Here is a 25,103-nt window from a genome sequence, read left to right on the forward strand (position 1 = left end):
ACAGAGACCTTTTGCTGATCACCAAGAACAAAGCCTGTTAGGGCCAAACTGGTCAATCAGTGTTGCTACCTGGGTTAAATGCTTGCCACAGTCTCTTTTGGAATTCAGTGTTAGCCTCAATAGTTGATTCATCCATTTGACCGGAAACTTCTTGCTAACAAATTCAAATTCTAGCTTCTTTAAAGCTTTTGCTGCAGTTTCACAATGCTTAATTTGAATCAACTGGGAGTATTCTAAACTTTGCACAATGATTCCCATTGCAAAATTGATTTCTCTGTCTCATTTGCATGCTTCCTCAACATTGTTTGTGGGTCTTGGCTTTTTGTGCAATTTAATGCCCTTTCGCCCTTAAAAGGATATCCAATCCCATTTTCCATGGACCAAAAGGGTAAAACTATGACCACTCATTAGATCCTGGGGTGCTATTGTTAAAAAACAAGTTTCACAAAATGCACAAAACTGCCATAACTGCAAAAATATTACATTTTATTTTATTTTTTACATTAGCCAAAAATGGGACACAAAATTGATGGGTGGGGAAAATAACAAGATATAATGTTGGTAAGGTAAAGGTAAAGGTACCCCTGCCAGTACAGGCCAGTCTTGCCAGACTCTGGGGTTGTGCGCCCATCTCACTCAAGAGGCCGGGGGCCAGCGCTGTCCGGAGACACTTCCGGGTCACGTGGCCAGCGTGACATCGCTGCTCTGGCAAGCTCTGGAAACGCCGTTTACCTTCCCGCTAGTAAGCGGTCCCTATTTATCTACTTGCACCTGGGGGTGCTTTCGAACTGCTAGGTTGGCAGGCGCTGGGACCGAGCAACAGGAGCGCACCCCGCCGCGGGGATTCGAACCGCCGACCTTTCGATCGGCAAGCCCTAGGCGCTGAGGCTTTTACCCACAGTGCCACCCGCATCCCTAATAATTTTGGTAGTGAGTCACTATTCCCCTCAGCAAAAAAAAGAAAAGGGGGGACCAAAAAAATGACTCAAAAACAAAAGGGCTAGGGCCCATAACCCATAACCATTATTCCCTGCAAAGATTGGTACGTTTCACAGCATCAGCAAAGAATGCAATACCTGAGCAAGACAAACAGCTTTGTATCATTTCTAAGAATTATTCATTAATGTGCTCAGAGGCAGGGGAACTTTATTTGGCAGGTAGACCAGATCATATCTCCCCACTCTCGGTAGGACTATACACCTGCCAATCATCTGACATCCCTACATCATCAGATGGTGCTGCACATTGAAGTCCCAATTGCAGATGGGTAGCCGTGTTGGTCTGCCATAGTCAAAAAAAAAAAATTGTTTTGAAGAAGTGTGCATGCACACGAAATACGGGCAGATACGGGCAAGTTCCCGTATCTGAAGAAGTGTGCATGCACACGAAAGCTCATACCAAGGGCTGTTGGAAAGTTCTTCTACAAACAGCTCTATAATGCAGTTTAATCCTCTGGAAACTGGAGGTTCAAAACGCAGCAAAAAGCTGTTTGCAAAAGGGCTTTCAAACAGCCCCACTTTGCGCTTTAAAACTCCAAAAACATTGGAACTGCTTTCCCCAAGAAACTATTTTTAAAAGAAAAATATAACTCACATTTATGTACAGACAATATAACATTTCTTTTTCAGACATGACCCATTGCTTCAAATGTCCAGATGAGCAATATGCAAACAAGAACCAGGATTTATGCATTCCCAAAACAGTAACTTTCTTGTCTTATGAAGAACCTTTGGGCATCATTTCAACCATTTCTGCTCATTCATTTTCTTTGACCACAGCTCTGGTGCTAAGAATATTCATGAAGCACCGGGATACTCCAATAGTCAAAGCCAACAACCAGGACCTCACTTACATCCTTCTCATCTCCCTCCTGCTCTGCTTCCTTTGTGCATTGCTCTTCATTGGCCAACCTACAAAGGTGACGTGTCTCCTCCGCCAAACAGCTTTTGGCATTGTCTTCGCAATGGCAGTTTCTTCTGTGTTGGCAAAAACTATTACTGTGGTTCTGGCTTTTATGGCCACCAAGCCAGCATCCAGGATCAGGAAGTGGGTGGGGAAAAGCCTGGCCATCTCCATTGTCCTTTCTTGCTCCATTCTCCAAGCGGGCATCTGCCTGGTGTGGCTTTCCACCTCCCCTCCATTCCCAGATACTGACACCCAGTCAATGATTGAGGAGATTGTACTGCAATGTAACGAGTCATCCCCAATCATGTTTTACTGTGTCCTGAGCTACATGGGCTTGCTAGCCATGGCCAGCTTCACTGTAGCTTTCTTTGCCCGGAACTTGCCTGACAGTTTCAATGAAGCCAAGTTCATCACTTTCAGCATGTTGGTGTTTTGCAGTGTTTGGATGTCCTTTGTTCCAACTTACTTGAGCACCAAAGGGAAATACATGGTGGCTGTGGAGATCTTCTCCATCTTGGCCTCCAGTGCTGGGTTGCTGACTTGTATCTTCTTCCCCAAATGCTACATTATCTTGTTCAGGCCTGAGCTGAACAAAAGGGAGTCATTAAATAGGAGGGAGGAGCACTGAAGAAGAGGTCCATGCAGCCTTTTCCACTCAACCCTTTCCAAATTAAAGAATACATTGAGAGTGCAATGGAGCTGCATGAAGAACATGTTGATGTTATGTAACTGTCAGGAATTGATTGACCAGCAGAGGCAGGTGCTGATAATGAGGCTCTTTTAAATGTAAACTCATGACTGGGCTGGCTGGTTGCCAGACTCTTACAGTTGTTATAAAGACCCTATTGGTTCCACCTGCCTGTGCTGGATGCCATAGCTCTTGACCTGCTGCTTGAATATTGTACTGTAGCTGTTGGATGTTTTAGTATGGTAAGGTAAATAACAGCTTTTATGCCATATCTCTTGACCTGCTATTTGAATCCGGTTGTGGGTGCAAAGAAGAATCCCTGAAAATAATTGTGGATATGTATAGTCTATTTTTTCCCCTCTCTTCTTCTCCTCCTCCTCCTCCAATTTATAGCCATGCCTTTCCTCCAAGGAGCTCAAGGCAGTACAGGTGGTTTTTCTCTCTATGCCATCCTCCTAACAACTGTGTGAGGCAGGTTAGGTTGAGTGTCAGCAAGTGAGATTCACGGCTAAGTTCAGATTTGAACCAGTCATAGTATGAAACTTGAAGCACTACACCACCCCACCACCCAACAGCTTCTTCTTTTTGCTTTGGCTTGGAGTTGCCAAGAGCACTAAGCAGCCTAAACAAGCTACAGCTCCCAGGATTCTTGGGGGAGAATCTGTGACAGATAAACTTAAAAGTGGCATGACATTATAGCTTGGGCCACCAAAGCAGCACTGCCTACCACTTCCTCCCAGTGCTAGTTGGTAGAGGTCCAAAAGAAGCCAGTGTCTATGTATCTTTTCTCTTTTGAGGATGCTTTACATTTGAGAAGAAATTCAGAAAATTATACCATCCAATGTCTTTTGGCACTGACTTTGCCAATGTTTTATTTCTTCAACATCAGGCACCACATAGAATATATATTTTGAAGGATATAATCCACTATGTTTTAGGCCATCTGCCTGGATCTTGGGGGGGGGGGGGGAATAAGTACCTGATAGTGTAGCACTACTCTGTCCTGGTTTTTGTACAACCTCGCCGGAAAGTGGTGTTCTAATAGTGAGATCACTGTTCGTTTTATTATACTCGGCTATTCCCAGATTTTCCTAAACATATTAAGTGTGCTGGGTTCACAGGTGTTTTCCCATAGTCTATCTTACAGGATTCTGTGGGCACACAGAGTCCAATATACTGGTTATAAATGCAGTGGTATAGTGTGGGGGGCAGAGGGGGCTGAGGCCCCGGGTGCAGAATCTTGGGGGGGGGGGCACGAACCAAGGCCTCACAGAGATCCCCGTGCCCTGCCTGTCTCCAGCAGTGAGGGCTTGATGAGAGTGGAGGGTGAAAAACATCCTCTACCCCTAGCCCCTGCTGGGCACCCAACCTCCAAAACAGGATTAGACACACCCATGAAGCTGTCAGTGGTTGCTTGCCATGAATGCTATGTACTTCCTCCATTGTCAAAGGCAGTAAGCCTCTGGGTACCAGTCTCTAGTGCAGGGCTAGATTGGGATCTTTGAAAGTAATGTCCGAACCAATATTTATTTTGAGGTCTAGTAGATGTTTCCAGATTTTTTTTCAAAAAAATCTTCTTCTACCAGTTTCCTTTAAGCATGAATGCTGAAAAGGTCAGTTACCAGCTTCAAAGTCATGTTGAGAGTATTAATACTTATTCTGATATAACAAGTTAAATTAGTAAATCCAGACCCTCCAAGTGTCCCTATTTTCCAAGGATGTCCCTGATTTAGAGAAGCCATCCTGATTTCTGATTTGATCCCAGAATGTCCTGCTTTTCCTAAGGATGTCCCTATTTTCACTGGAGAAATGTTGGAGGGTATGGAGTTCTCCAACCCCTGAGCCGTCTGAAAGCAATCCTGTATAGGGAAGGTTTTTTAAAATGTTGAATGTTATATTATGTTTTTATATTTGTTGGAAGCTGCCCAGAGTGTCTGGGGCAACCCAGTAAGAGGTGTGGGGTATAAATAATAAGATGGAATGGGACTTCCCTATTTTCATCAAAGAAATGTTGGAAGGCAGTGCTTTTTTTCTTTTAAAAAAATATTTAGGGGTACTCTCATTTTCCTAGTCATATTGAAATACTGCCCCTCAATGAGGCCAAACTTAGATTCACAACATGTTTAGGGGTATGTGTACCCCTGTGTACCCACAGGGAAAAAGGCACTGTTGGAGGGTATGTAAATCAAGTCATTCTTCAACCATGGAGAAATGTTTGCTTTTCACAGTTCACATAAAATAAAGGAGTTTGCCTCTACTTGGGCCTCCTCACTATATATGCACTGATCTGGGTTTTTGCCTACCAGAGCACTCAGGGCAATGCACAAACAAAAACAGCACATCACCACAAACCTAGAACAGGCACACACAAAACCCCATTTAGTTTCATAATGCCTTTTTGACTATCGACCACCAGGGGTCGTTGCAGGCCCATACGAAAACTTACATTCTTCCTATATTGTTTCCCAGCTCAAGGCAGGCGGCAGAGTGGTTTCAGTAGGGCGGGGGCAGCCAAAGGGTTGCAAGGAGAATGAAAGCATGATGCTTTTATATAAGGCACAAGCTGCTGGCAAACTAGAGTGACGTTAAGTCCTTTTAGCCTTCCGTTTCCCACCTCTGCTGTTTGCCAGTGGTGAATAACTTGCTGCCTGACATTCTTCAGACGAGTGGGTAGTTTCAGGTCTACTAAAGTTCAGAATACAGTGGTACCTCTGGTTAGGAACTTAATTCGTTCCGGAGGTCCGTTCTTAACCTGAAACCGTTCTTAACCTGAGGTACCACTTTAGCTAATGGGGCCTCCCGCGGCCGCCACACGATTTCTGTTCTCATCCTGAGGTAAAGTTATTAACCTGAGGTAATACTTCCGGGTTAGCGGAGTCTGTAGCCCAAAGTGTTTGTAACCCGAGGTACCACTGTACTTACGCAACTCTCCCCCCCCCCCATCTTTTATTATTTTCTTTGTCTGTTTGTCCTTGTATTTTGGTACTACTAAAGCTGTAGGCACACCATGTACAGTACCGGTATTTGAAACTCATGGCTTCCCCCAAAGATTGCTTGGAACTATTGCTTACCCCTCACAGAATGAGAATTTTTAGAACCCTGAACAAATTACAGGTCTTGGGATTATTTGGGCGAAATATGTTCTTTAAATGTATGGTGTTTTTTGCAACTACTCCTGAACTTGTTTGTTTGGCTCAGCTTAAGTGCACTGCTAGGCAATGGTCAACTCGCAGTGAACAGCCTCCTTCGGGAGGTGGCGGGCTCTCCTTCCTTGAAGGTTTTTAAGCAGAGTTTGGATAGCTATCCATCAAGGATGCTTTGGTTGAGATTCCTGCCTTGCAAGGAGTTGGACTAGACAACCCCTGACGTGCCTTTCAACCCTACAATTCTAAGATTCTGTTATTGCGATTTACAGATGTTTAAATTAATAGGTATATTCGAATAACTAATCTGTGCTCCGTTTCACAGTTTGACAGCATGACCTCTTCACTCAGGGTTCATCCTGATTCGCTGGCACAATGCTAACATGGAAGGCACACTATACTTTTAAGACACACTCCAAGGACAATTTTCCCCCTTGATGAATTCTGGGCACTGCAGTTTGTTAAGGTTTGCTGTGAATTGCAGCTCTGTGAGGGGTAAACTACACTACCCAGAATTCTTTGAGGGGGAAATGTGCTTTGAACGTGTTGTAAATATATAGCATGTATACAGCCATAGTCTGGTCTTTATTGAGCATTCATTCCGATTTACATGATGGGTGTTTATACATCTTCCCATTAAGCATTCGTTCAGTCTTAATACCACAGCCCCAAACTTTTACTTCATTTCCCTATCACTTTCTTAACTGCTAAAATTCTGGCAGTTGTCTATATTAGTGTGAGTGTTTTACAAAACGCTTTAATCCACTTTAATTGCTCAAAGCCCAGTGTAGGGTATATACTTGTATTCCTCCCACAAAATACTATCTCGCTTCCTCTTCCCCCCCCCCCTCACTCACACACACAGAGGGCATGACAATGTCCTGCTTTCTTCAAATGACTCACCAAGGCTGGAAATCTATTTGCGTTTACCCAGGAGTAAGTTCCATTGAATTCCATGGGGCTTACATATTGAGAAGACATGCATAGGGATGGCGCGGTCAGACACTTGGCACACTCCACACACGGTTTACACAGCAAACCCTCTTCTTGTACTAACCAAAAAAACCTGCCATTATGTACACAAAGAAACAACCCCCAAATATCTACATCAAACATCAGTGCCGGCTCAAGACATTTCACAACACACTCGAGCCAATCTGCCAATCTGCTTTACCGCCTAAGGCAAAACAAAAAAAACCTACGTCCACACCCGACAGTAAAAACACAAGGCTAATAAATGAAATAACCATTTGCTGTGCTTTCATGACCTCCAAAGTCAGTGGATTGAGGTGGCCGCATCAAAGTGCCTAAGGGTAGGGCTGGCCCTGCTGAACACATACAAACATTTTGCATATCCGGATAGGCATATATCCTGCACCCCCCACATACACACACAAATGCACCCCCTGGCCACATTCTATATTGCAAACAGGTCCCACTGAAATCATGCATTTTCCCAGGAGTAAGCCCCAGTGAAACCAATAGGACTTCCTTTTGAATCAACATGCACTGGATTGTGCTGCAATACATATCTAGTTCTCCTACCAGGATGTGATCAATCTTGCTACCAAAAGTCCTGCTTCACCCATACACATGCCAGCTATATGCCGTGCCTTTTTGCATCAGTAGCTCTCTGTTGCCAGAGTCAAATGTGCAATGCAACAGCTCACCAACATTTCCACCCAAAACTTCCACATTCACCTCTCTCCCTTCCACACAAGCAATTTGACAGTCAGGATTCATGCAACAACACAATTAGTGTCAAAAGCCTCTGACTCACCCCCCTCACAGCTGCACAGAAATGCCCCAAACCCTGGTGCACATCCCACCATGCCCTTAAGCCACCTCAGTTCCCAAAAACAGTTCCAGCTGTGCTATGCATGCAGGAAAACGCTCCACATCTGTCATCAAGGCGTATCAACCATGGTGCCAGAGCTTAACCTGCTCTGAAGCTTAAGCCCCTGCATTCAGTGCTAGGTTGCAAACCCTGAAGCGTATCTTTCTTTCAGTTCCTCTGAGCACATGCAGAGTGGACCACTGAGCAGTCCCAGCCAGTGTCCACACATCTGGAAGCAGGGCTTGATTGAACCCCAGCACCTCTCCGCCACACTAAATCCACTCCAGCCTCTGAAGAGGGACTTGTACGAGATCCACTCGCATGTGCCACTCAGGTGTACATAACTGCATTACTGCAAGACACATACTCCCTGAGACAAGCGCCACAAAACCAAACCATCTCCTTCCTCAGAGATGGACCTATTGATCCCGGCCCACTGAAAAGATTCCAAGCCGCTCTGAGGTCACGGCTGGTTTGGCTGGCCACAGATCTCATCGAGCTTCACACCTTCTGTAACCAATTATCCTTATGCTGCGTGGGCAGCAAGAACGGTGCCCATCAGTTGTCACTCCCTGCTGCGACTGATCTCCTTGGCCCTGACTCTGTGGCCACCTTCCAGGTCAGAGTCCACCATTTACCGAGAGAGGCGATTTGATTCCTGTTCCTCGCTTGCCCCCAGCCCTGTTGCAGGAAGGGGAAGGGAGGGTGCTGTGTCCCAGCTAAGCCTCTCTGCGAATTAAAAAAACCTCAGCGGCTGCAGCCTATCTCAAATACCCAAGAAGATACACACACACACAAATACACGCCCAGCTATCTGTCTATCCCGCATGACTGGGCAGGGCTCCGGCTGCCTCTAGCCAGAGGAATTGTCAGCACCGCTCTCCTCGGTCAGTGCAGAAGACACAGGCACGCACAACCAGCAGACCCAGCATGTCAGAGAGCCACAGCGATGCCGCTGCAGAGGGACAGGGTGCCCCTGACCCCACCACGGAAGAGCCACCCTGCGCCGAGCTGAAAGCCGCTTCTGAGAAATGGTAAGGGGGCTGAGGGGCGAAGTGGGCAGTGAACAGCCCCCAAGGGCAGGTACATGTCAGCTTCAAAAGCCCCGCCGGGAAGGTGAGGAAGGATGCTGTGGAGTGTGGCGCACTCATGCACTGAAGGGATGTGGTTGGTGGGTCGCTGAAGACAAGAGTGGGAAGACCCCCACCCCTCAACCTGACTCCCATCTGTCTTTCCAAGGGAAGCTGTACTAGGGTGATTCTAGGTCAGATGAGTGACAGGGCGGGTTGGATGCCCGGAGGCAAAAGCTTGGGAAGAGTAATGAAGGGATACAAGCGACCTCTGCTGAATCAAGGAAAGGAGCACGCTTAGAGTCCAAAGGCATGTGTGTTGGGAAACTGGCCTAGCAGAAAATTGTTAGAGGCCCCCACTGTTCACACACATGCCTAGAGGGAGGCAGCTACCCATATTTTGGCACCTGATGCGGAAAATGCAAATGGCGTCCTTGCCTCATTGGCTGCAAATGATCAAGCAAGGTTCGTTTTTTAAAAGGATGGCTGCCAGCGTGCCACCATTTCATCAAGATAGCTAAAATCTGCCACCAGAGGCAGCTGTGTCCCTCAGCTTCAAAGAAAGGTCAGCCCTAAGCAGGCCAGGCTTATGTCTGGTGGTGGCATAGTTTGTGGCTGAAACCACAGAGCTGTGTATAAAGATCTGCCAGCTCTTAGGACAGTTTTAACACTGATTCCTCCTCCACCCACCTGGTTCGACATCTAATCGCCTGGCTTCACCTCTGGTTCTGATCAGCTTCCGCTTCAATGGGATTTCCTAAACCACGTTAATTGCTTCTCGGGCTTTTGGCTAAGATCAAGTGTAGCATAGCTAACAGGCAGGTGTGTTTTTTGAGAGCTTCATTTGTTAGCTCAAAGCTGAGCGCTCTGCAAAACCTTGCCTCCTCGGCTAAATCACTCACATAAAACCTTTGCAAGACCTGAGCTGCTGGTTAAGCTAGCTCAGAGCTCCTGGAAAAAAACGAGAATGCAATACCTTAGGCTTTCTGCTGCCAGCGAGCTATAACCACATTCAAATATATATGGAGCAGAGTAGGGGAAGAACGGCTGCAGGGAATGGAAGTGACTGCTTGGGGATTACCAGTTGTGAGGCCACACAGATGTCAGTATTCTGGATCAGAAACCTGTGTATATATTTATAATAAATAGGCCATGGCTTAGTCCCTGCTTTCAACGAGAACTTGGGATAAAAAGGTGAGGAGAGGAGGAACTGCAAAAGTAACAGGATATGCCTACAGCATACATTGAAAGAGCATGTGTTATTGAGTTATTCGTTTCCCTGATTTAAATGAAGTAGTAGGGATACGAAGTGGCAACTTCCAGAGCAGCAGACTGGTCTTGAATATACGTTACTGGTGGTGTCTGTGTTTCTCACTGGCTGTATTCACACTATATATATGTGGGGCATCCTTTTGTTTATTTTTATCTACAGCAGTACCTTGGTTCTTGAACTTAATCCGTTCCAGAAGTCCGTTCGACTCCTGAAACTGTTCGAAAACCAAGGTGCGGCTTCCAATTGACTGCAGGAGCTTCCGGCACTCAGTCGGAAGCCACAGAAACCACAACAGACATTCGGCTTCCAAAAAAAGTTCGCAGACCAGAACACTTCCGGGTCTGCAGTGTTCAGGAGCTGATTTGTTCAACAACTAAGCCGTTCGGGAACCAGGGTACCACTGTATATCTATCTAGAGAGAAAGCTTGAGATTCAGTAGAGGTTGCCCATTAAAGCAAGTGGGGCATTGCCCAGCAAACTTCAGCCACACCCAACTTGCCTGCCTTTTTACTTATAACCAGTCCAGGGGTCACTGGTCAGCAGCCAACATTTGGAGACAGTAAGGTGTCGTGTACGCTTCTAGTGCTAGGAGGATGTGTCCCTGCTTACCATCTCAAATTTAGCACAAGAGGGGGGTAACAGAGCAAGAAGGGAGGGAAATGGAGGCAGGGGTACATAAAGCAGTTTTGAAACGTTATACTGGTCGTGTGGAGCAGTTGTGAAAGCCCAGGGGAAAGATGTGGTTTTTTCTTTTCCTGTGGGGGTTTTTTCCATTTCCCTACCTTCTTCTGGGTTTTCCTTCCAGTTTTTTTCCAGACTGTCACCTCTGCACCTACATTTGATTTAAATGGGAGATAAGCCCAGTGCCTGTTTGGAAGGGGGTTGCACTCCTTCTAAAAGGAGCAGGGACACATTTTAGGCAGACTCCTTGATCTCTCTCTGTCACCAGAGGTCCAAGTCTGTGGCAAGGAGTGCATCTTACCAAGTCCAGCTGATTTGCCTCTTCTCTTTTTAACCGATCAGCATTTACTGATTTTTAATGGTGTTTTTGTAGGCGCCTTTTATTGATTTTATTCTTATATGTTGTATACTGGCTTGATTATTATTTTTTTATGAAAGTGTAAATTATAAATACATAAACAAACGGGGCCTGGACTCCTCTAATAAAACTGCCAACTTTTCGGGTAAGGGTCATTTCACACTTACATTGTGTGCACTATTTAGCACAGCTGTGAAGAAATAGCACAACACATCATCATAATCATACAGACTAATAAGGCAATGTCTTTTACTAGGCCGATGTCAGTGATGTCAGTTTTCAAGTTACACAGGTCTCTCTCTATCAGTTTGAAAAAGTTCATCGGCACAAAAACACCACACCCAAAAGCTTGCAAACACCAACAGATAATGGCTGAATAAGACACTGGAGTACCCGTCCTGCATTTCCTAGGGCCAATTCACATATCACTCTTTCTTTAAAAGAGAGAGAAAAGATGTGAACCTAAAATTTTATTTGAAGTGTATGCTTAAAAATATAATGAATGAGTAAAAGAAAGACACGTATCAGACAGACAGGTTTCTGGTTGTAACTGCCTTTCTGGTGTGTACTCTGTTGTCCATAACTGTGGCCAGTTATCACTATGAATTGTAGAAGACCATCTCGCAGCAGCCAACTGCGTATGGTCAGGTGGAAGACCAACGTGCAGCATTTGTCCTGAGGTTCAAGTCCCAGAGTAGCTTGGACCAGTCTTGGAGCCTCAGTTGCCTCTCTGTGAAATGGGAGTAACTTTATGCTGGGTGGTTGTGAGGAGACAGGTAGAAGATTGTATTTGCACATGAAAGGTGCTATGCGGGGTGGGGGGAGAGAGAGACAACTGATGGAAAGGAAATGACAGCTCTGCATTTCTTCTGCCCTTCTTTGCAGTGATACTATTCAGACCCTGAGCCTCCTGAGCCTCAATTAACTCAAGCAGCTAAAGCTCAACTAGGAGGATTAGAGGGTTAGGAGTAAATCCTCCTCTTGGGCCAAAGGCCAGGGTGATTCTGTGACGGATGCATTTGGCCCCACAAAGCTCTCCACAGGAACTAGCACTCTGACCCATTCCTGGTAACAGGATTTTGCCAAATGCATCATATTTTTAAAATACAGGGCTCCAACCAAGCCTATCCTTTATTTTGCGCATACACACACACACACACACACACACACACACACACCCCACTTAAACATTTTTTTAAAACCTCTGCACAATATACAGTGGTACCTCGGTTTTCGAGCGTAATCCATTCTGGAAGACCATTTGACTTCTGAAACGTTTGAAAACCAAGGTGCAAAGGGCAGTCTGCCAATTCAATAGAGACAATTGTGAAAGTGGAACGCAGTGGAAGCCATTCGACTTCCAAGGCACGTTCGAAAACGGAAGCATTTACTTCCGGGTTTTCGGCGTTTGAAAACCGAAACATTCAACAACGGAGACATCAGAAAACCGAGGTGCCACTGAATATAAAACAATAACCAAATAATACAGATTTAATCAGCAAATGTTTAAAACGACTATGTGTAACTAAAGTATGTGTCTGGATACGATTGCTGAACCAAATTAAGGCTTTGGCAAGTGCCTAAAACAGTATAGCAAGGGTGCCTGCCTAATATTAATAGGTAAGAAGTTTCAGTGCATTAAATCCCAGATTTCGGGGGGGTGGGAAGTTCTCCCAAAGAATCTTGAGAACTGTTGTGCATTAAATGTGCTGGAAACTGTAGCTCTGAGGGGGTAAACTAGAGTCTGTAGGATTCTTTGGGGAAAGCAATGTGCTTTCTAAATGTATGGTGTGGGTAAATAAATTTACCTTTGTAAGTTCACACTCTAGCTTCAGGACACAAAACAGTTGTGTATACCTTTAAAGTCCCTTCAAAACACATTTCCCCCCTCAACGTATTCTGGGCACTGTAGTTTAGCCCTCACACAATTACAATTCCCGGCAACGCTTAACAAACTACAATACCCAGAATTATCTGAGTGAACGAATGTGCTTCAGATGTGCTTTAAAAGGTGCACTGTGTGTGCAGCCTTATTTATTGGGTTAGATCAGTGGTTTTAGGAATAGGAAGGCACAGGTTTTACCTGTATTTTTCCACCACAGTAGTTGGAGGGAGTCGTAATTGGGGAAAGGGTTATGCATACACACCGACTCCTCACCTCTGCCCTGGCTACGTTTCAGCCAGAAACCATAGAGAAGGGAGAGGCAGCAGATTATGTTTAGAAATCTTCAACATAGTCTTACTTAGTCTCAGCTCTGGTTTCAAACGCACCCAGAAGACCTACTTCTTGCTCAGTAAATAATCTTGGACAATTATTTTGTTTGCTTGTTTTCTGTATTTTGATGCCATCTTCCAGAGCGACAGCTCTCTCAAGGCAGCCACAATCAAGCTGTGTGGACACATTGTTGGCTTAGAACACGGCTAGGTTGTTCTTTCTATCAATTCGGGTCAAAGCTGGTTTGGGATAAATGCAGCATTTCATGATAAATGATAGGATAGATATGGATTGTGACTAATGCTCTGTGTGCAGTGAGGAATGCTGAGAATTCGGCTATAGTACAGGGTTGCCATATGTCCGGAATTTCCCAGATATATCCGGAATACTGCAATTGGAAGCAGTGACCAGGCGGAAATCGATTAAAAAACAAATGTCTGGGGAAATCTGGACATGTGACAACCCATGCTGGCAATGTTGCTCAAAAACTACATTGGAAGGGTGGCAAAAATAAACTTTCCTGTCCGGATTTTCACTTTGAAATACAGCAACCCTACTAGAGATCTCTAGGCTTTAAATCTCAAATACAAATCCTGCACCCCTTTGTAATTTTGGAGATATTCTCTCCTTTCCTTAAGCACCTCTCCCTTCACCACTACCCTACTGTCCCCTGCTTTTTCTTTTGTGACATCACTGTGATTTTATAATCTCTCTCTCTCTCCCTCTCTCTCTCTCTCTCTCTCTCACACACACACACACACACACACACACACACACACTTGTTTCCGTCTGCCAGGCTAATCCTAAAATGCCTGCAGAGGGGATTTTCTTTTGGAAGATGATAGTTTGGATTTACCAGAAATAATACACTACCAGGCTCATTCCCCTTTTTTTCTTTTTTTGCTAATGACCAGGTGGCTTGAGCTAAAAAGGACTTAGAAAAGATGAGCTGGCAGGGTACATGCTGCTCTCTAGAGGCAGGGCAGATACCTAATGAAAAGCAGTCATTTTGCACATGCCTGCATACATACATACATTCCAGAGCCACCACACTTCAAGCAAAAAAGAAAGGTGCTAGTATTGCAATACTGCATGCATATAACAAATACACACCATTATTGTTTATTATTTTAAGATATTTTTCTTTATACTGCTTTTCTAAAGCAAAGTGCCCAAGGCAACTTACAAACCAAAAGCAATAAAATATGGCTTCGCATATTTCTCATTCTGGATGGAACAATTTTCTTTGGTGAGAAAAATGGTGGCCTCCTATATCCAGTTCTTTTGGATATAGCTATTTTGGATATAGCTTCTTAAATACTTTCTTGATGGGTGACCCTGGTCTTTGTCCCCTTAGCAACCCACACTCAGCTAGCTATCACCAGGCAGGCCTCGCTTGTTAACTTAGGGTTCAGTGCATGGCTCAGTGTAACTTCCCAAACCTCAATTAAATTCTAGCTTTTATTGGACCCAGGAATTCAGGGTGTCTCACACCCCACATCATAGCGCAGATGGGGCCTTTGTGTAAGCAGACCTTTGTGTAACTATTTTGTTATACTTTTTCGGAGTACCTTGTGGGATTGCCATATTTCAACAAGGACACCCTAAAAATTTTGACCTTTTTTTTAAGGAAACCCTCAAAGTTTTTGAGCTTCTTTTTTTTTTACAAAAATACCCCAAAAAAACAGGGGTTTTTTATTGACTTGTCTAAGATCCAGGACAAAGCACCACCTTGCGGAAAAGACCCCCCCCCCCCCGGACGTCAATTTCGCCTTTGAAATCCTGGTAATGTCAGGGAAAATCCGGATGTATAGCAGCCCTAGCGTAGGTATGCTTTATGTGTGTGCTTTCGTGGTTTTAAGATTAGTCGCTCTGACTGGTTTATGCTTGGACAGGAAAAGTGGGGTGCATTTCATGTAAATAAATCTGTGAATTAAAAATGTCGCAACACACTCTGATCGACCCCAGCGGCTCTGATCTGCCTGTTGGTACTAATGCAGGATGACAAGAACGCCCTGTGACTTGCCATCTGCTAGGCTGTGTTGGGGATGGGGACATAGCTGCCGCTAATGAGGCCGCAGGGATTTTTGATCAGCAGGGGACAATCAATTACATAACTGGACTCGGGGGGGGGGGGTTATTGAGGGAAAAGAGACACGGCACACTTGCCAAGGTCAGCAAAGGGGCAGGACAAGGAATGGCAGCATATGTCTCTAAATATCAGTCGCTGGGGGTCACGGGTGGGGAGAGGGCTGCTGAGCTCAAGTCCTGCTTGCAGGCTTCCCATAGGCATCTGGGCTGGCCACTGGGAGAGCAGGAAGCTGGTCTAGATGAGCCATGGGCCTGATCCAGTAGCGCTCTTCATACATACAAGTCATGACTCGCATCCAATGTGTGCTCAGATACCTAGAGAAGTTGTGCGGTCCCCGTCATTGAACCTTGTCGAGGAAAGCCGGAGCAGTGATGTGTCCGCTTACAAATTGCCAAGACAGAAGATACAGGTTTATATAACACACGCACAGCTCAATGTATATCTACCGGTGCAAAATTTAGAAATAATATAGTAATTCAAATAGAAATGCAGTATATGTCACCAGTGCTATTTTTCTAGAAAAAGAGGTGCCGGAACTCACCATGAACACCTCCTCCCTTGTTCTCTTATTATGGCAATGGCACCCACCTGAAAGGTGCTGGAACTGAGTTTCGGCAAGTTCCAGCAGAAAAAAGGTTTGCGGCAAGAGGACTGATGGCCTTTCAAATAGAGGACTGTCCTCCGTAAAGTAGGACACATGGCCTGGTCTAGCGAGCAACCTGTCTCAAGCTGTGGGCCTAGAGCAGCTGTGGTCAAGAGAAAGAGAGCACTGTATACATATCAGTGTTTGTTATTGTGATGTTGGTGCCAACAAGGCTGATGGGACGGATCTTGACTATACAGTCATACCTTGGAAGTCGAACAGAATCCATTCTGGAATTCTGTTTGACTTCCAAAACATTCAGAAACTAAAGCACGGCTTCCAATTGGCTGCAGAAGCTCCTGCAGCCAATCAGAAGCCACGGAAGCCCCGTCGGAAATTTGGGTTCCAAAGAACATTTGCAAACTGGAACACTCACTTCTGGGTTTGCAACGTTCTGGAGCCAAAACGTCCGAGTACCAAGGCATTTGGGATCCAAGGTATGACTGTACTGGCTTGGGGAAGTCCTATCAACTTGATCTATCCTACAGATGGATTGAAGCATAGCTTTTGCTGACTAAAAGGCAAAAGAGAACCTTAAAATGCTTTTTTTTTTTAAAGTACTCAATTTTAGGATTTTTGATGATGATGGTGATAATAGTTCAGTCCTCAATAATAAAAATTAATCTCTTGTCATTTGAAATTAAGTTGAGATCTTACTACTTAAAATCTCTTTGTAGGAAGAACTTTATGTTTGGCTTCTGAGGTTTGGGTTTATCAGTTATGGTGAGGGGGAGACAGGAAAGATCTCTGATCGCTGTGCAGGATTTGGGCCAAATTCAATCCAAGTTGAATGAGATTTTATTTTAAAGAAGAATCCTAGAACTGTAGAGTTGGAAGAGGCCAAAAGAGCATATACCAAATATGTTACTTCTGACATATTGGGATTTCAGTGTTAAAAAATGCAAGTGCTTGTGGGAGCCAGGAAGTCCAACAAGTGCTGAATCTTTTAAATCTATGAACACTTAAAATTGTACTTTGCAAAGAAAAAGAAAAAGAAAGAAAGAAATAAAGAAAGAAAGAAAGAAAGAAAGAAAGAAAGAAAGAAAGAAAGAACTCTGCACTGTATGTTTGCATGCTCAATCCTGTTAATCTGTGGACCTGATAGGAGACGACAGGCAAAGGCAGCCGGCCAGATCCTCCTATCTCTACACAGCAAACGTCTCCAATGGCTGGCACCTGCACAACCACGTGGATCCCAACTAATCCACTGCCAGCAGCACATCCCTGACCCACATTGGGCTCTTCCTGCTGCGTTTCCCTGGCAACAGGCAATGCGTGGAACTGTGGGATTGGTGTGATGGTCTGTGATAACTCCCTGTGTGCCAGCACATTGCTCAGCAGAGGAAGCTTTCCCCTATCTCCTTATCGGAAGAAGAGTCAGTGGTGGATTTGCTGCCTGCTAATGCCACTGTTCAGTGATCAGAGCCAGGTGTGGGACGGACGGCAGGGAGGGGATAGAGTTCTGCTGGATGTTTCACCAACCATCCTACAAGTTGTTCTGCATCTTTTGGCACTCTTAAATATGCCTAGCACTTTAAAGTAGCTTCTAAGTTTTCCCTCGCCCACCATTTCCTGCCAAAACACAAAGGGGAACAGGCGACAGTTCTAACCAGCACATAAGCGCCCTATGGGGCAACACACCTCCATTTTCTACACTAAGTCCAGAAGGTCCAAAATGGAGAAGGATGTTATGGCATGGCAACCAGAGAGGCAGGGAGAAGGAGAGGAGCTGACTCAGCACAGGCTTCATTAGCACCAAACAGAGAGGACAGCCATGTGGAAATAATGTGGCTTGTCTAGCCCCGCGCAAGTAACCCTTTACTTACTGCAGTGTCCCTGTACACAGTTCCGCTCACACAATTTAAAAATAATGAAGAAAGTTCCTTTGTCCAAATTAAACACACACAAAGTTGACCGTTGTTAGTTCCATGCAATTTGAACCAGGAGAGACTGACAAAACTCGGATATTAGAGAACAAATACACTTGGCCATTCCTTGTTAGCGTATGCCATGTCTATGCTAGCCTCAATGTAATGGGATAAATAGAACGCGAATCATTTTGTGTGTGCCGTTAAGGCCTGCAAAGCATTCTCCTGCAGTCTATCTAAAACTGCAGTGTAGGAGCTGCCAGTCAATACATCAAACCAAACTGATGTAGAAAGTGTTTGGGATGTAAGTCAAGGTGGGCAGAAGATAGCAAACCTTGACCTAACAAGGGGCTAACAGTCCTCAAGGGGCTCTTAGAATCAATGGTATATCTCCTTTGTTTTGTTTTGTTTTTAAAAAAAATTATTTGGTTTTACAAATTTATTCACATTTAAAATCACATATAATAAAAATTACACAAGATTCTTCAAAATCTCTAGACTTCCCTTGTCCCCTCCATGGGTTCTTTAGTTAACTTTAGTTAACTTTTTCAAATCATAAATCACTCTAGTTTTTCAGTTTTCCATTGTGTCCAAAGTCTATGTAACATTACAAGAGTTATTTAAGACCTGCTAAAGAGTTCAAGTGTTTACAGTGGTCTCTCAAGTACAATATAAATTTTCCCCCATTCTTTGTTGAAGTTCTGGTCCTCCTGGTTTCTGATTTTCCCAGTCATTTTTGCCATCTCTGATAGTCCAACAGCTTATTCTACCATTCTGGTAGCGACATTGTCATCTTTCCAACTCTGGGCAACCAACATCCTTGCAGCTGTTGTTGCAGTCATAGACAGTCTTTTCTGATCCTTCGGTATCTCTGCATCTAATGGTATATCTCCTTTGTGCTCAGTTAGGTGTTAGAATCCCTGAGCTGTATCAATGAAGATACGTACTCACATAAATAGCTTACCCCAGAGTATGGCTTATGGAATGCAGGAGATAATTAACTCCACCAACACCAGCATTTTGCATCCAGCTCGGGCCCCTCCAAGACACCATTTTGCACCTGGCTCTGACTGGTGGACCTCACACTAATAATAATAAGTACTTGTACCCCACCCATCCAGCTGGGTTGCCCCAGCCACTCTGGAAGTTCCTGCAAACCTGACATCTGTCTGCGCCTGATATGAGCTACACAGGGATGAGCATGGCTGGATTAACCCCACCTTCTTTAGAAACACATGCCAAGAAGTTAACACAGGGTTCCTGGGGACAATCCCCAGATTTGAAGATCTGTCCCCGGACAAATTCCGTCCCCGGAATGTCCCCAGATTTGCAAATCTGTCCCTGGGAAACGTGGCAGTGGCAGCCTCAGTAGCCTGGAGCCAGCCTGGTAGAGCAGTTTGCTCTGGCTGGCTCCGGGCTGCTGACTGCCGCTATCGCCACCACTGCCGAAGGGGAACTGGGGACGTGTAGTGGTACAGATCTCTTGCCCCCTTTCCCCTTTGTTTTTACTGATGGGGGAGGCTCGGGAGTTGCGGGCAGGCGGCCGTTGCCCAGGAGGGGTGCAAGGCACGCGGTTTCTCTGCCGGGCAAAGTGCAAAGCCCTTCTTTCGCACCCTGTGAAACATAAATGCGCAGTGTTTTTTAAAAACTGGGCAATGACGCGCCACCTGCCCATGACTCCTGAGCCTCCCCCGATCTCCTGCCCCCTTCCCCCTTTGTTTTGACAGATCGGGGGAGGTTCAGGTGCCGCAGGCAGGCAGCCATTGCTCAGTTTTTAAAAAACTCTGCACGTTTATGTTTCACAGGGTGCGAAAGAAGGGCCTTGCACCTTTATACAATATGCATGTGTGCTTGGGCCCAGGGTCTTTTGCCTCACCATCCCCACTACTGACTCCCTGTTGCTACTCAGCTTCAAAAAAAAAAAGGGGGGTCCCCAGATTCATTGAAAAAAATCTAGTAACCATGAGTTAACATCCAAGAATGGTCCATACCTACTGGCTTCCAACAAAGGGACAAAGCTGTCACCCTGAGGCTCTTTTTGTCTGGAATGTGCTCAGCTGTAGCAGACAGGAAAGGGGCCCAAGTGAGGAGGAATTTGAGCAGCTGAACCAGGCAGGGAGAGGCAGAAACAGCAGTGAAGACTATTCTGATCTCAGTGGGGTCCCTCTCCTACCAAGTCACAAAGGGCTGGATGCCCTCCATGCCAAGACAGTCAGTTACCATGGAGGTGCCATCATGGTCTCATTGTTAGCAGAATAATTCACTTAATATTCTCAATTCATGAGGTGGGGGTGTTCTTCCTTTACCTTTTATAAAATCCCTCAAATTTTCAGGCTCTCCAAGTGTCCCTATTTTCCAGGGACAGTCCCGGATTTAGAAATACCATCCTAGTTTCTGATTTGATCCCGGAATGTCCCACTTTTACTTAGGATGTCCCTATTTTCATTGGAGAAATGTTGGAGGGTATGGAGTTATCCGACCCCTGAGCCGCCTGAAGGCAATCCTGTATAGGGAAGTGTTTGATTTTTTTATTGCATTTTTATATATGTTGGAAGCTGCCCAGAGTGGCTGGGGCAACTCAGTAAGATGCAGAGAGTATAAATAGTAAACTTATCATTATGGAATGGGATGTCCCTATTTTCATCGGAGAAATGTTGGAGGGTATGCATTTTACTACTGAGAAGCCCCACTGAAGTTAAAGGGCCTTACTTACACCCAAGTGTACATTAGGATTGACCATAATTGACTTTTTGCTGCATGATGACCTCTCTTCTGTGGAGACTCGGTTGATTCAGCTGTGCAGGGAAGGCAGCCATCAAAATCTGCAGAAGTTCAACAATCCTTAGAGGTGGGGGAAGCACTAAGAAGGACAAAAACTCTAGAAAAGTGGTGCAGTTCAGGAATTCAGAGGAAACTCAGCTGATTAGTAAAGTTAGCGTTGTTGATACTTCTCATGTGATGTAAATGGGTGTAGATGGAATGGTTTATTGAATGAATGGACTTTAAACCAGTTAGGCTTGCTGAAAGGCCACAGGAGTCAAAGGAAGGGAACTCAGTAATAACCAGAAATTCAAGTACAGTATCTTATTTTGGAACTTAAAGGAAATCTGTCATTTCAAAGACGCTGGGGAAAATATTCCTGGATAAGGTCTGAAACTTGTAATAAAATTAATAGTTCATTGTTAAAGTACGCTAAACTTATTCCCTTTCTTTGTTAACTGCGATACAGCCCGCCCGCCCACCCCCCAATTTACACAGGCATTGCATTTTGGGTTATCACACATGATGGCCAAGTGTGCATAAGCCCATTACGCCCCTGTTCTGACCCCTTTTCCAGCCACTTCTGAGTTGCTGTGATGCGCACGTGTGCAATCAGTTGGACGCACATAAATTGGTTGTACATAAGCCAATCGGAAACCTCTATAAATATACATTTGTGTTGTAAATTAGGTTCTTTCCAAGAGAACCTCCCTGGCTCTGAGGCCAGGAATAATCCTTAACATTTCAGCAGAGCTTTTTCCATTGGTGGAAATTCGTTATGGAAAGGCACAACTATTTTAATAATCTTTTAAAAAGGCTTTTGAAACATGTTTTTTATCACTGTGCAACTGCATTGTGTTTTTTCTCGTCTCTTGCCATTATGGAATTATTATTTGATAATTTAAAGCAAGTGTTCTTATAAAGACCTTCCCTCAAGTCTTTTTGATTCAAAAATATTCTTTCAGTGTCAATTCTGCCAGAACCCAGTAAACCTCAGGCAGGTCTACTTCCTCCATGAGATATCTTGCATTGTCTAGTAACACCCAGACTCTTTCTCGCAAGCGGCTTACCTTGCATGCTGCTATCTTAGGGTCACTAGTTCAGAGGCATCAAGAACAACCAACCTGTGCATGGGGCCACCCTCAAAAACAGAGACTACGTGAGCTAAATGAGATGTAAGCTTGATGTACTTATGTACTTACGAGACAGTGTGACCTCAAGCTACTACAACTGAAATACTACAACACCTAAGGCGTAGACGAGTCGAAGAAAGGGAAACTAGCCTTTGCTAATCGCTTTAGCTCCAAAAGGTACTGAACTGACCTAGGTCTCTAAAATTCCCAATTGGTGCCACGGAGAGCTCCACCAAACTTGCAGTTCTTCTCCCTGCCGTCAAAAGCTTCACCTGCTAAGTTTCTGTGAGAGTCAGGGCAGGGCCAGGGCAAACAGGCAGCAATTCTCTTTTAGCATTTAATGAGAGCTGGCGCCAAATAGAGCTGCAGGCTCCAGCAGGACCTTTCTCTATGCTTATCTCAGGAGCGACCCTCCCTCTGCCAGCTTTGCTGCTGCTATCTCTGGCCCGCAGGCCTAACCGCCGGCACTTGGGTCTCTTGGTTGGCTGGTGGTAGGTAGCATCTGCAAGCAGTTTGCGGCCTTTTGAGAATGCGCCTGTTCCAGGCTACCACCTTTCTATCTGGGAGGGTTTACTATTCTTCCATTAACAACTGCATAGTATGTTGCTGTTGTTTTTAAAGGAAGGAGAAAATAGGTGACACTTTGCCCAGCATTGCAGTTAGAAAAGAGTTCAGCTGCCTTATTTTGGCCAGCCATCCAGCTGATCAAAACACATAGTAGGAAAAACAAAGACAACTTTAGCAAGGTCAGCAAGCATCAAGCAGGCAGCAGTCTCTCCTGGCTATGGGTGGCCCTCTGCTACCACCTGGCGGCCAATCCATCTAACGTTAATTGACACAAGGCACAAAATATGGAAGGTGAAAGTTACAAGTGAGGGGAAGGTGCTGTTGCTGCTCATCGAAAGCACTCAGATTATAATGGTAGCAAGGTCCTGAATTCCTCATGACCTCTATTTTTTAAATTTTCACTCCTGATCTATAGCCTAATTTGCTGATTGCATGAGGAAATGTTAATTGGCTTTCTCTTCAGACACCCAAGACTTTGTTATGGCAAAATGACGGTCATTTCTTTTTTATCGCTCTTCAGGAGAAATCACATTATTGTTTTGCCCTTAGAACCTTGAAGGTGTCCTCTAGATGACCTGCTTATTGAACACACACAAAGCTTACACAGGTTAGAACATGGCCAGTCATTCCTAAGCACTACTTCCGATTTGGCTACAGGGGAGATTTACATGACAGGCATCCATCCCATTTTTTGTGCTTGCTGCACGTTTATAGACTACTTCCTGTTAACCATTCATTTGCCATGCACTCCCCCTCACTATCCTAACCACAAGAAGACTGTTGTTTAAGTGGAGTTGTTGCACTAGGGCTGGGGCAAGAGAGTGTTTTAATCCACTTTAATTGCACAAACCCAAATTTCTAGCATGTTTAAATGCACTTTGTTAAGCTAAATTCCTTCCATCACATTCCACTGGGTGGGGTGCTTCCCGTATGAGCTGCCAGGTTATGGTTTTTGAGGGTGCAAAAGTCTGCCTTGGATCTATCCAGATAACAGGCTCACAAGCACATTATGGAGTAGTCCTGCAAACCTAGAATAAAAAAGGGTTGCCAAAGCACAACATCTAGGCACAGAACCACTCCAAGCTGCTGCAAGTGTGCATGCTTGTTTGGGGTTTTTTGCAAGTCAAAATCTTTACAGGGCAGGAAATGTAAAGGCTCTTCACTGTTTCCATTTACCTCCTGTAGCATTAAAGAACAGGGAGGAGAGGCATGCAAGGAGCTGCTGGAGGCGTACCACTCGTGTCTGCGGGCGCTGGGCATGGCCCACCAAGATCTAGAAGCCAACCCCTTGGTAAGATATTGTCCTATACAGCGCAAACAGTTGAAATGAAGGGGTGGGTGCTGAATTCAAAAGGTACAGTGACAGTAGCAATACTCTGGACTCAGCAGTAAACGGGATGCATTAACTGGAGCGCCCTGAGACATAGGACTACCTGCCACCAAAGGAAGTCCCTGAGGTAGTGGTGGCTGTGGCAACAAGACCTAGGTTCTCCACTCCTAGCTTTTTTTCAAAAGTGGCCCTTCTGGGACATATAGTTGCGGACCAGGGATAATATGACATAGATGAGAGGCAGTATGAGGAATGGGGAAGAATAACATATCAGCCCACCCTGGAGACTAGTACTGACACATGCACACCCTAAAGGGTGCCTGGGCATTTAACACAGGAGCCCAGGCTGGCAAAACCTTTAGCACATCAAAGCTTTTCCTCCCAAGATGACAAGATGGGAGAAGCTCCACATGCTGGATTTCTGCTAGTCAGAGGAGCCTTGCCAAACAAGAGTGAGCAGCCATAGATCTAAGGCTAGGGGGAGGCTTGCAGTCAGCAATACTAAGGTAAAGGTAAAGGTTCAGGACCCCTGGACGGTTAAATCCAGTCAAACTTGATTATGGGGTTGCTACGCTCATCTCGCTTCAGGCCAAGGAAGCCGGCATTTCTCCAGACAGCTTTCTGGGTCATGTGGCCAGCATGACTAAACCACTTCTGGTGCAATGGAACATCATGATGGAAGCCAGAGCACACAGAAACGCCATTTCCCTTCCCGCTGCAGTGGTACCCATTTATCTACTTGCACTAGTATGCTTTCAAATGCTAGATTGGCAGGAGCAGGGACAGAGAAACGGGAGCACACCCCGTCGCAGGGATTCGAACCGCCAACCTTCTGACCGGCAAGCCCAAGAGGCCCAGTGGTTTAGACCACACCGCCACCTTGCTATATCCATTCTTCACAGAAATTGTGAAAGGTATAGAATAGGTAGGGGCTGGGGGAAAGAGAGAGGCTGGAGACTGTAATGCCTAGGGGAGGAACGCCCAGCTGTATCACCCTATGGTTTCCCTTCCTTATTCTTACAGCCGCCAAGTCACTGAGGGACCTGCTTGACTGAGTCTTCCGGCTCCCGGAAACTCCGTGGCACTCAAGAAGCAAAGTTCCAGGGTGGAGACTGCGCAGAGCTGGAGGCGACGCTCCCTGGAGCCGCTGGAGCAAGGGCTCCCAAGTGCAATAAAGCCCTTTTATTTTACACAGGCTGGGCCTGCATTAGTTACCGAGTCGTTGCTCTTTCATCCACCCACATCAGGGTGCTCCCAGCCCACCTTGAAATCCCTGCCTCCCCCAGAAGGTTGTTGACCCTGCCTTTGCTGTATCTGCTTCGAATATGTATCATTTATATATAGCACCTTAAAAGAAAAGTTTGAAAAAGCGCTTTATGATCCTTTCTTGCCTCAAGTGCCCGGCTGAGCCAGCCCTGAAAGAGGTCCATTTCTACTTCTCCTCATTGCTGTCGCCACAACCAATCCTAGACATCACACATGCAGACAGAACTTTGCATCCGGATCTCAGAAGACACTTCAACTAAACTTCTGGGGCAAC

General features: G+C 45.3%; 1 protein-coding gene and 1 long non-coding RNA gene across 2 annotated transcripts; both read left to right on the forward strand.

Moving 5' to 3' along the window:
- Positions 1–1,630: 1,630 nt before the first annotated feature.
- On the forward strand, positions 1,631–2,738 carry LOC114582094 (vomeronasal type-2 receptor 26-like). The gene has a single exon (XM_077916690.1). It carries the CDS (start codon positions 1,631–1,633, stop codon positions 2,531–2,533), a length of 903 nt encoding a protein of 300 aa, XP_077772816.1. The 3' UTR covers positions 2,534–2,738.
- A 5,628-nt stretch (positions 2,739–8,366) lies between these two features.
- LOC114581878 (uncharacterized) lies at positions 8,367–24,758 on the forward strand. The gene is made up of 3 exons (XR_013390402.1): positions 8,367–8,607; positions 23,419–23,524; positions 24,587–24,758. It is a non-coding gene; the product is annotated as an uncharacterized LOC114581878 (long non-coding RNA).
- The last annotated feature ends 345 nt before the right edge of the window (positions 24,759–25,103 follow it).

The sequence above is a fragment of the Podarcis muralis genome, chromosome 13, assembly GCF_964188315.1.
Source record: "Podarcis muralis chromosome 13, rPodMur119.hap1.1, whole genome shotgun sequence".
In the NCBI taxonomy this organism is placed as follows: Eukaryota; Metazoa; Chordata; class Lepidosauria; order Squamata; family Lacertidae; genus Podarcis; species Podarcis muralis.